Genomic DNA, 13,348 nt, shown 5'->3' on the forward strand with positions numbered 1-13,348 from the left:
GGACATTATGACAGGTTTCCTAATAAAACGCTGATTCATACACAAAAATACCTACTTATTTTGAATTATCTGTGACTGATGACGCAGTGCGTAATTTAGACTGTTATAATATTATAGTTATAAACCCAATTTTTTTATTGATTAAGACGTAACTCAAAAGACTAGATAGGTATTTTAGTTATGCCCTATGAAAAATATAATAAACTTCATAAAAACGTGGACAAATGCAGAGCATAGATCTGATAGGCTCTCATAATTCTTATATTTCAATATACGAAAAAGACTATTTTTACCGCTGAGTAAAGTACGATTTCATTGTTTTAATAATAACTGACTGCTTTATATGCTGCTATATTTATTACAATTTACAGCTACATTTGTATACAATTTACTAACAGTTAATTAATAACGTAAAGGTCACGAACTTCGAAGGCTTTGTTAACAGCTCCAGTAATATTAGTTTAACAAGAACTAGAATTTATTTGTAAGCGTGGTCTGGATCTTATGTAGGTTCCTACGTCAATTTGTTAAGAATATTTTTATACATACCTAATTATAAATCGATACAGTAAGTACTGACGCACTACATAGGACAAAAGTCTTGAATCAAAAGACAATTTAAAAATAACGATAACATTGGTTACAGTTGAAAATCACATATTTGACTTGTTTGTTTACTTGTAAATTAAGTTATTATATGTGATGCATTTGAGAAGTTATAAGATACAATATAATGGTATTTATCTATGTGTAGGTATAAATAAAAAATATTCGTCGTAATGTCTCCATTATTGTCAATATCGTTTTTACAAAAAAAAAAAAAAAATGACATCTTTACGAAGAAAAGCATATGGCGGTACTGAGTTTATATTTTAAAATACTTAAATATATTCAACATTTATATCTTATCAATCCCCCTAGGGCTTACATGCGAGAATCGACCGTTTTAGAATTAGTTGAGCGCGAAAACGTTATCGTAGAAAATAACAGTTGGGGTATGTTCATCAAAGTAACAATAGACAACATTTTCAGTTTACAATAAAGAAGAGTTAGACAAAAAAAGTTGGGCATAATAATTATAGTATTATATTATTAAATTAATAAGATTTGATTTTTTTTCACTCGTTTTTCTCATCTGTTTGGCATTATTAATCCCAGCTATTGCTAGGATCTGTTTTTCAACTAACAATCTCTCCAGGTTCCAATATGTCCGATCATTAACATCATCTATTATTAGTAGTTATCAGTAGGTAGTATTTGAAAATATGTAGGTACGTTTATATGAGTTAATGTTAAGTAATGATGCATAAATGTAACATTTTTGTTTAGTTTTTAAAATTATGAAACTTAAAAAATATATATAATACTAGCTATACGCGCGTTGCTACGCTTTTTTTTCGTCGTATTGACTCAGAAAACCTTTGTGGGCTCATGCAAAACCTTTTGAAGATCATGCCATGATCAAATGCATAGTTTACGATTCTATAAAGGACATGCAGACAAACATTCATTTATATATGGATGAATATGGCTTATATATATATATATATATATATATATATATATATATATATATATATATATATATATATATATATATATATTTATTCACACTGATGAGATCTTTATATTGTACCTATATTCGTAATAAAATGTTATAAATAAATAATTTTCGAATCATACATTACATTAATGTTCCACTTTATGTTTAATAAGACACTTAAGCGGTGCTTAAATTTAAACGTTACGAAATCCCTGTAGGGTACAATGTCCCCACGAGGGAAATACAATTGTATTAGGGGTTGTAGCGATTGTTCCCGGTGCCAGGTACGCGCGTGTGTTACGCTCCGCTGCAGACACCTTACGCTATGGCCGCTGACATTTGGGACAAGCGCGGGAAAATTTTGATTGGATTACACTTATAAAATATCCATATAAGCGTAATAATTTTTTTAAATATAAAAGGCGTTACAACACTATATTTAAAAGTTTGACAAGGGAACTAAAATTAATCAAATTAATAATTTTCTTTTTTACGTATGTTTAACTTTAATTCATATTACTTATTCGTTGCAATAGATACACAATTTATATTCCTTGAAATAATCAGGGCCCTACAATCACGGTTTTATACAAAGACAAAATTATGGTATGGCGGGGCATATCTCGCTTATTATTTGGAGCAGCCCGACTGGACATATTACAGCCTGGCTGGCAGGCTGGCAGCTGACAGAAGAAGAGACAAGAGCTTAGAGTCTGAAGCGCTCTTACATTCGCTCATATTCTTGTAAGCGTCTATAGGCACACACATAGAGTATATAATAATTTATAATAATAATAAAAATAAAGTATACATAATCCCAATAGCTGTTGCCACGACAGGTGTTATGTCAAACCATCTGTTACATAGTCTTAAACTACTAGAATTAAACGAAACTCTTTATATCACCTTACAAAAAGCCGCCATTTTAAATACATGCCGAATCGTAAGAAAGTTCTTGCAAATTGACGAACACGAAATCCCACACAACACATAATTTTAACACACCACACGCTGCATTTACTTGGTTTTGACCCGTAAATGCAGAAAAACCAGCCAAAGGCTGAGAAAAAAAAATACCGAAAATAATAATAATAATAAATAACTTTATTTGCAAAACACACGGTTCCTAACATACACAATATATGCATATACATATAACATCAGAGGCAGGCATTACAATAAGTCTTAGGTCTAATACAATATGTGAGTAATAAAAAAACAAAAAAAAAAAAAAATAAATAAAATAAAAAATAGACGATAAAGGAAGACAGTAGCGCGGCAACAGTGTGTCTCACAAAAAGGTAGGACCTCAGCTATTCTCAGGACTAAAAGCCCTGACACTGGTTTCAGGACCACCATTCGTTTTCCCATTTTGGCGGCAATAGTAAAAAGGATAATTAAATAATAATGAGAAAAAATTTCCATGTAAAATAGGGATTACTCAAAAAGTTTTCGTTAGGCCTTGATAAAATTTAAATCGCGCCACATGACAATCACCAGCTTTCGATTAAAATAAGAATCATCAAAATCCGTACACCCAGTGAAAAGTTATGCGGTATATTATATAATACAACGTTTGTCGACGAAAAAATAGTCTAATAATTACGTATTATTAGATATAGCTCGAAAAGTACTTGTCAGATCTCAATTAAATTTAAATAGGACCCCACGACATGAAACCTTTAGATTAAAAAATAAAAAATAAAAATAAAACATCGAAATCGGTTCACCTAGTTAAAAGTTCTGAGGTTATCATCATCATCACTTCAGCCTATTGCAGTCCACAGCTGGGCATAGGCCTTCGCAACTTCGCGCCAAAAATGGCGTTAACTTATGTGTGTTGCCCATAGTCACCACGCTGTGCAGGCAGGTTGGTGACCGAAAAAAAAAACAATCAATTGAGAGCCTCCTTCTTTTTTGGAATTCGGTTAAAAAGTAACAAAAAATAATTTTGTTTTTATGTTTTATTCTTATCTATATTAGATGAGATTTATGCACTTAAAGTTGAATATTTAAGAAGATACATCTTATAATTTAAAAAAAAAGCTATTATCGCCTGTACCTACTAGTACTTGTATGAATGTCTGAGTGTCTAGATTTAATTTCCAAACAAATGTTATTTTCTATACTGAATATGAAAAAACTAAATACGTACCTATACTTTAAATATATACTACATTGTGTTATGTATGTTTTCTTAACAAACACTTGTCTGACACCATCCTAGCACTCGCCCTAATTGCTCGTCGGTGAAGGGCGCTCGACGGTATTTATTCTTGTCAAATAAGGGATTTAAATCGATATTAGTAGCAGCTTTCAGACTGATTGAATTGATTGGATGACAATAACAATCTGCAATTTTACTTAAATAGTTTTGCTTTCTAAATTTTAATTTTTTTCCTATAAAAAGGAATAAACTACACAATGTTATGGATTTAATAATTAATTATAATATTCTTAGAAAACATCAATTTTCAAAAAAGTAGGACAAATAATACAGAAAAGAATAAATTTCGTATAACGCATAAAGTTCATTAACAAGGAAGTACCCGCAGTCTCCGATAACGAGTCCGCGAAGTCTAGCGATAACTGTGACTAATTGTCCGGAGCTATCGTATGCGGGCTGGACTTCTTACGGGCGGAATAATATCGATCGGCAGGCAACACACCACCTGTTCACAATGGGGAGCGCGCACCTGCCACAAGCTAGCGCGACGCCGGCACGCGCGCACATACGCACCGCAGTCGATCGAGACCGGACTCGGCGGTGGGGGCTGACCATCGCGACGTCATACCGTCCGCGCCGTCGCCGATCGATCGCCACCATCTTACTTCACCACCACCACTCGGGTACACCCACTCGACCTTTAGGCCATTGTTGTGTTGGAAAATTCGGCGAACCGTTGATTCATAGTTTCGTTTCTATTACAGGAATGTAGTTAGCCACAATGCACATAACGTCGGGTCTGTCGCCGGCGTCCGGCGAGATGCTGGACGCCTCCATTAATCTCTACGGTGACTCAGGGGAGCAGTGTGGGTTCTTTGCGATGGACCACGCAGTCCCCGAATCTTCACATACAGTAGAGATAGAATATGTTTATGAACAGCCTGACTCATATGCACATAGCAATGAGGAATCGACGAGTGTACAAATGGAAGAAGCGACAATGGATTTTTCTTCGCATCCTAAGAAGAGTCAAGCGAAACAGACGCTGTCAAAGGTAGAAGAAGAACCAGAAACAGATTTGACAAATCTGACATGGTTACAGAATATAACGAACATTATGGCAGTTCCACAATTCCCTATACCGCCGATGTCACCAAACCCGCAAGTGAAGCCGCAACCTCAAAACACGAGGCTGCAGAAGTTTAATCAAACGTTAGCGAAGTGCCAGAAGGATTTCATGGAAAACAAGGAAGAGTATCAGAAAAATAGTGAGAAGAAGCCGCCTTATTCGTATAGCACGTTGATATGTATGGCGATGAGGTACAATAACGACAAGGTGACACTATCAGCTATTTACTCGTGGATTAGGGAGAACTTCAAATATTACAGGAACGCGGACCCCACATGGCAGGTGAGTGATATCGTAAAAATACGGTAGTAAACTATTTCGAATGGATATTAATAAGCGGAAAATCTTCATACCAGATTAGATATCGCGTAATTGAATTCGGGGTGACCATTCAAGCATGCAGTTAAATACATGTAGATAAGGTAAGGTTTAGTGCTGTGTGGCTACGGCACTAAAGAATTTAGCCACCCCCTCTCTTCCCGTGGGTGTCGTAAGAGGCGACTAAGGGATAACAAGGTTCCACAACCACCTTGGAACTTAAGAAGCCGACCGATGGCGGGATAACCATCCAACTGCTGGCTTTGAAATACACAGGCCGGAGACGGGCAGCAGCGTCTTCGGTGCGACAAAGCCAGTACTGCGGTCACCAACCCGCCTGCCCAGCGTGGTGACTATGGGCAAAACACACGAGTTCACGTTATTTTTGGCGTAAACTTGTGGAGGCCTATGTCCAGCAGTGGACTGTATAGGCTGTAATGAATGAATGAAAAAAGGTATTTAATTTAGTACAAACAGAAAATATCTTAATATATTTAGTATTAAAAAAAGAGATTATTAATTTCTACTTGTAATACCTAGATTTCATCAAAAATGTCTATAAAATAAATTTTATATGAATAAAAATTACTTCCAGAATTCAATAAGACACAACTTATCCCTCAACAAAGTTTTCGTAAAAGTTGCGCGTTCAAAACAAGAGCCTGGTAAAGGTGGCTTCTGGAAGCTAGACCTCGCTCATTTAGAGGGAACTAAAAGAATTTCCAATAGACCCCATAAAAAGAAGAAGAACAGTGAGCAAAAATTAGATACGAAAATTAACGAGGAAAAGATTGCAGTCGCGAATATACCTCAAGTGGAAAGTATAGATACAATAGTCAACGAAGTTAATCAAGCTGTAACATTACATTTGCCAGAATTTAGTCTACCAACTTTGGCGGATATTGACATGGAAGCCAACATTGGAGCCAATGTTATAGTTGAACCGGTCGCTCCACCACCTCTTATACCAGAAGACGACTTATCTTCCTGGCTTCTGAATCCTACCGACTGGGAAGATTTGCAGTTGGATGTACTCGACAACTACTTAGATTCCTGTTTCAAGTAAGTATTACAACTACGTACATGAAGTGAACATTTTAAAATATTGATGGCATAAGCGAAAGAAGTTATGTTCTTAATGGTTCGTTAAGTAATTTTGATATTAGGTACAAAAGTGCACTAAAAATAAAAAATAACATTATTAACTAAGTATTCGTGTTTGTGCGGTATTTCGTGAATTTTTTATAAATGGAATAGTGATTTCTGGCTTAACAAATAGTGTGAATTCTTTACGAAAGTAAATGTTACAGCTGAGAAAAAAAATACATTTCAATTTTACGTACTTTACCTATCAGGTAAACAAATTTGATCAAATCTTGCTCAAGACAAAGCTCAGTTGATCATGTGTGATTTAAATAATAACGATGTTATTTATGTGTAACATACACAAGTTTATTATACGAAAATAACACATTTTTATTTAATATAAATATCTATATATACACTTGTATTATTAAGTAATATATTCAATATATATAAAAGTAGGTGCCTTATCTTAACATAAAAATAATATTTTATAATATGACAATGATTTTACCGCTCAGTATTAAAAGTACAATACGGAAAATTGCTTAAAATAATTAATAAACTAATTAAAATATCGCGTAATTAATTGATAATTTTTAAATTGACGTCGTTTTCTTTCGTTTGCCAGCAAACAATTACATCAAACCTCTACCCGTTTATTGCATTGAGTTACTTTTTATACAATACAATACACGTATTTACTACAGAGAAGAAATAAGCAATTAAGCAAAGACTAACAAAACTTCGTATTATATTTAACCTTTTTTTTGTATCTAAAAATGCCTACTTTATTTTCTAAGAAATATTTCCGATTTTTTTCACTAAATAATTAAATAAATATAGTATAATGTAATATTATGCAATAAATATTTCTGTGTAAGTAGGTTAAATGAAACAATGGTACTGATGATCAAAGTGAGCTATTATATAAATAGATATTTCTTTTAAAGTCAAGCAAGCTTAATTATTATTATTATTTTGTATTTACTCAATAAAATTACATTTTAGAATACCAAAACATTAATACCTATCTGCTTCACAAGTTTTTTCTTAAATTTATCACAGCATTAATACTTAGCAAATTTATAGATTTCATTAGCTTGTATTTTTTATGTTTGCTACCTCGAAAATATATCATTTATAATTCGATAGGAGAGGATTTTGTTTAGATGAGTGCTCTTATCATTTGGTCTCAATTAAAAAATAAAAACGGTAAAAAAGCTGATGAAATTTCTACTGGAGCGATTTTTATGTAATGTTATTAATAAGCCACTTTGGTTCTCATCACCTGATATGTACCATGAGAAATCAGACATTCCGTCCAGTATTATTGTGTGCAGTTACTGCATCGTCTGCGTTTTGCTCAGCACAAAGTGAGTTATTAATTGTATTAAGATATTTCCAAATATGTATATTTATCACTTTTTGTCGTAAGAACATAGTATGTATTGTAAATACATTTTCTAGTCGATATTTTATAGATGTTTCCGAAAAAATCATTTTATTGCACAAATGTAGTCTATTTTGCATTTTAAATGTATGTAAATAAGTATTAGTTTAATGTAACATTCCGTCCGTGAGTGTCTTTATCAATCGAAGAAATTATTGTGAATTAAAAAAAAAAAACTTTTCGAAAAAAAAAACTTAAGTTGACAGTCTTATTCAATGATATAAAAAAATAATTAAAAAAATATATAATTAAAAAAAAATACTATTTGTATGTTTGAAAAATAAATTACTTTAGTAAGTACACACAATAATTTAAATGTTTAATGTTACTAACATTTAAAGTAGGTACTTATTGATAAAAGCTAGTCAATCTACCTAGAATATAATTATCTACTTGTAATTCTTCAAACATAATTACTTATATAATACTAAATATAATTTAGGTATTATGTATTTTGAGGAACGACTGTCAAATTCATTTAAAGGGGATTATTTAATCCGATTCATAAATTTGAAATTATTTATGTAAAGTAGAATGGAAGTTTTATTAAATGTAAGCTCTTCTACGGATGGTATAAGTCATTTACTGATATTTTATAATGGTAATCGTATTAAAAAAAAAAAACAATGTAATATATGGCATAGGTAATAGTTAGTGTTTTTCTCGGGCAAATGGGCTGCTATCCAGGGCTGTAGTCCACTGCAGGTCATGGACAAATTGCCTGCCTTTATGGGAAGTTTGGTCTGTTCATGGAATAACTTATCTCTCTTATTAATTCAGACTATACCAGTACCTACAGGTGTTGTTAAGACTTGTACACAATTCTTGATCTGTGCGAGACGTTACTGGTCAGTTAACTAGTATAATTTAAAGGTTAAAGGTCAACGAAATCCAGATTTAGATTTTCACTAGTCATTAGTAGCTATGGTATACCTATGTAGATTATAGGTTTTATCTAGTGACAATCTTTGTCTTTGGTCAATCCCAACTAAACTTTTGTGGGTGTTTGGCTTCTATACTTATTAAAAATATGTGGTGAACTTTTTTCGAGGACATTTTCCAACGCAAAACAAGCGCTAATAATTTTGTATTAAAACTTTGTATTTATTGATCTTTTTATATTAAAATATGATTATAACGATTCAGATATTGATTTCATATGTAATCTGACTTTCAAACTTTGCAATCTTGAATTAAATTGTAGTAAAATTGTATGTATGTGTAGAAAAAAGCACAAATAATAAAATATAGAAAGAAAAAAAAAATGTAATAGTTTCAGATAGCAACAATATAATTTTACGATTATAAGTAAAAAAAGTTTGGTACCTATAAGATTTTCCTTTTGATTAACGTCATATTTTGATATCTATAAAATGAAAATGACAACATAACATGTGTGCTTGATTGTATTGATTTTTATTGATCTAGTAGTTATACCTTAGTATTACGAAATGGTTGTTTCAGAAACGTGGCTCAAAATATGTATGGATCATTTGTCTATAGAAGTGACCTTAAATATATTAATAATAAAATGTTTACTGTTGCGTTTTATTTTATTAAACCTTTAATATTTAGAATTCAAGTAACTTAAGTTTCTACAAGGAAAAAATTAATAACGATATTATATTTTACAAGTATTTTCTAATCTCTAAAATAGCCGTGTGGCTACGGCATTAGAGAATATAGCCACACCCTCTCTTCCCGTGGGTGTCGTAAGAGGCGACTAAAGGATAACACAGTTCCACTACCACCTTGGAACTTAAAAAGCCGACCGATGGCGGGATAACCATCCAACTGCTGGCTTTGAAATACACAGGCGGAAGACGAGCACCAGCGTCTTCGGTGCGACAAAGCCAGCCCTGCAGTCATCAACCCGTCTGCCCAGCGTGGTGACTCTGGGCAACACACGAGTTCACGCGATTTTTGGCGCGAACCGGCTTATATCCAGCAGTGGACTGTATTAGGCTGAAGTGAAATAAATATGTATATTACACCCAGATTTGGGGGTGGGAATTGAACCCACAACCCCTGGAGCAGAAAGCAGGGTTACTACAAACTGCGCCAACGGCCAAGTCAATAAAAAAAAAATACAAATATCTTTATATTTTTTGTACTTTTTAGTTAAAATTTTGTTACTTAATATTCAAATACACGATTTACTGCTCATAAGGTGGGCAACTTAATGTCTGTGTTTTTCATAACAGTCAACAAATATATACCTACGTATATATTTTGTAACCCATCACTACAGACATACAGGTCACAGGTAATTAATATAGTTATTGCTCCTCATTTATAATTATAGAATATATATATCATGTGTGACAAAAATAAGTTTAATAAAGTAAATAAATTAATGAGGTAAGCTAGTTCTGCATAAACCATCCAATGAGCGCGTAAGCAAGGTTATAATTTATTTACAATGAAGGGACGGTTTATACAGAACTAACTTACCTAATTCTTAACTTCTTAATTTTTTACTTTCTGTAACTGTAAGGGAAATTTGCACCGGTTGTAGATAACGCTATTTGACGAATAACGGTATTCAACGGAAAAAACTTTTTGCTATATTATTCTTTTTTATTAATCTACCATCGAAATCCACTATCTTTATGATATTACTATTCGAAAATATGAATTAAAAAACTTGTACTTTAATTGAGGAGAATAAGTCCTAATGACCCATTCTACGTCCTGCTTTTGAAGTCTATACGTCACTTATTTGCAAGATAAATTTTATGCACAAGCGGTGAAATCGGCTCTTTGTGTTTTGTACAATAAAGTATATACTTTGAATAAACACGAATAATATAAATTTTTTTAATATAAAAAATTGCAATTCAAAAATGATATAAAAAAACTGTCAAAGTTTGGCTTTGGTATCTTAGTTTACCTAATTACATGTGTTCACTAACAAAGATTTACTCACTTTGAGTTATTTGCAAACCTCTTTCAAATTTTAATTCTTTACACATATTTTTTGAACAATTTCTCTTAAAATAATTTTATCACACGATTTATTGCTATTTGTGTTATACAATTTGATTATGTTATTTTCAAAAAATATATTAGCCATCATAGCAATTACCGCGTTAATATTACCGCTTGGTAAAGTTGGCAGCACTGAGCCATCCACAATATATACATTATCTATTCCTATAACTCTAAAAGAAGTATCTACTACAGATTTATTTGAGTCTGGTAGCCCCATGGTACATGTTCCTACTGGATGATAACTTGTTAATGTAAGATGTTTAATATAACATTCTAAGTATAAATCTGAAAACATCTCAAAGTTTTCGCAACCAGGAAACGGAAGGTTGTTTATATGAGCTCCCATAGCTTTTAAGGATTCGGTTTCTATAAGTTTTCTTGTTATAAGAACACCCTGCGCTATAGTTCTGATGTCATCTTTGTGAGATAAATATTTTGGATTTATAAGAGGAGGTATATTTGGATCAATACTTTGTATCCTTACCTCACCTTTACTTTTAGGATGTAATAATAAAGTTAAAAACGTAGCAGAATATTTATCAAAAATTTTGCTAAAATAATTTTCCCAGACACTATCTTTGATTCTTAAAGCCTTTCTTAAATAACTACCCCTGTCTGTTGATATACCAACAGGCAACACCATAAACTGTAAATCCGGTGTCGTCTCATTTTTTGTTGAAACAAACCCTATAACCTCACACCCTGGTGTAGTCAACGGCCCTTTACCATAAAAAAAATACTGGAATACATTCCAAAGATTCATTATGTCAAACATTCCAACTGACTGAGAATTATTAAATAAAACTAAATCTAGTCCTGTACCAATGTGATCTTGTAAATTTTTTCCAACTGGCAACTCCTTTTTTACAGGTATATCTAGAGAATTTAATAATGTTCTAGGTCCTATACCAGACAATTGTAGAATTTTAGCTGAATTGAATGTTCCTGCACTGACTATAACACCTTTTTTGGCAAAGAGTTTCACTTTATTTGCAGAATGTATTTGAACACCTATACAAGTAGAACCCTTGAAAAGTAATTTTTCTACTAACACATTTGTAAGGACGTGCTTAGAAGTTTCTAAATTGTAAGATGTCGTCCACCTTTTCCCGTTATGTTGAGTTAGCAAAGATTTGTTAAAACCAATATCAAACTTCTTATTTAATAAATTAAAATTTAATTCCTTAGAAGCATTTAGAACAGCTTCACTAAGATCACTCTCATATTGTATGCTGTTTAAGTGAAAAATATTTGAATTTATATAATCAAATTGTTCTTCAATATAATTCTTGGTGTATTTACCGTAGAACCATTCAACATAGTGTGAAGTGTTTCCTCGGACGTGTACCATGTTGTTCAATTTTGATGATCCACCAAATATCTTTCCTTGGGTTAATTTACATTTCTGTAATAAAAGAAAATATTTATGAATTTGTTGTAACAATCAAATAATATAATAAATTCTAATGTATTGATGCTATATCATGTAAAATTTTATTTCAACTTAGATTTTTGTTTTAGTAAATAAACAAAAATAAAATAAAAAAAGTTTTTACTTTATACTCTATTAAAATAATTATATAGTCAAGCAATGGTTTAATAATATTAATATAACTTCTTACAGATTTTTCCATAGCGAAACATGCATTTTCTTGGGGTAGTGTTTCATAATTCCAGTCAAATACAGATTGGTGCAATAAGGGTCCAAACGCTGGGATATCATGAAAGGGATGACCTCTGCTACCCGCCTCTAATACTATAAATGTGTAATTAGTTTCCTGTGCTATCCTCTGTGCGATTAAGGAACCAGCTGTGCCGGAACCAACTGAAAATACAAAAAAATACTTAACTTTTGGCCAATCTCGTGTTTATTTTAATTTTAATTTTCTTTTGTCAAATTTCGCATGGAATTTTTATACTACTCACTATAATTATAAAAAAATATATTATATCTTTTATTTTCTTTACTTTTTTTAAATATTATTGACAGAATTCGAATTTAAATATATATATTACAATGCTTACCTATAATAAAATCGTATTCTGATTGCATTTCATTAAAAAACACTGACAAGATCAAATCATAGTAGAAAACCAAATAAGTAAAAACAGAAAACGAATAAATACATACACTAAAAATTACTAACTGAAGTAAATGTATGGGAGACATTTTATAGTTAGTTCTTAAGTAGTGAATTGTAAATATGTATAATATCTATTTTATTATTATCATTTAATATTAAATGTTTACATCTTTATCGTGGTAATTTTTTAACAATTTTAAGAGCTTCAAAAAAGTTTATATTTACAAATTACTTTTTTTCTTATGCGAGAAAGCAAAGACTGTAAGATATACAGCCACAAATATTTTAGGTATAATTCTCAAAAGTTATATCTGAAATATTTTATCGTAATCAAGTTCTTGAGAATAATTATTTATCAAATATTAATAGTAATAAAATAATTGTTTTACAAATTAACATAAATTCTGTTGTAGGTATATAATGTTGATGTTTATTATAAAAATTTGATTGCTCTATAATAGTTATGTGAAATATAATGTTCAGTGCTGCCAACTTAGGGGATTTTCCCCTGAATTTAGGGATATTTTGCGAATAGCGGGAAAGATTAGGTGGATAAATTTTATTAGGGAATTTTTAA

At 31.7% G+C, this 13,348-nt stretch overlaps 2 protein-coding genes across 2 annotated transcripts; one reads left to right on the forward strand and one right to left on the reverse strand.

The window, feature by feature from the left end:
* Positions 1-4,491: 4,491 nt before the first annotated feature.
* Positions 4,492-6,223, forward strand: LOC123657414 (forkhead box protein J1-like). Its single transcript, XM_045592959.1, has 2 exons — positions 4,492-5,121; positions 5,753-6,223. The coding sequence occupies exons 1-2, from the start codon at positions 4,492-4,494 to the stop codon at positions 6,221-6,223; spliced, it is 1,101 nt and encodes a 366-aa protein (XP_045448915.1).
* Positions 6,224-10,652: 4,429 nt separating this feature from the next.
* Positions 10,653-12,857, reverse strand: LOC123657473 (glucose dehydrogenase [FAD, quinone]-like). Its single transcript, XM_045593015.1, has 3 exons — positions 12,713-12,857; positions 12,310-12,512; positions 10,653-12,092 (listed from the first exon to the last, which is right to left on the reverse strand). The coding sequence occupies exons 1-3, from the start codon at positions 12,855-12,857 to the stop codon at positions 10,653-10,655; spliced, it is 1,788 nt and encodes a 595-aa protein (XP_045448971.1).
* Between the last annotated feature and the right edge of the window lie 491 nt (positions 12,858-13,348).

Source organism: Melitaea cinxia, chromosome 10 (genome assembly GCF_905220565.1).
Source record: "Melitaea cinxia chromosome 10, ilMelCinx1.1, whole genome shotgun sequence".
Classification (NCBI taxonomy): Eukaryota; Metazoa; Arthropoda; class Insecta; order Lepidoptera; family Nymphalidae; genus Melitaea; species Melitaea cinxia.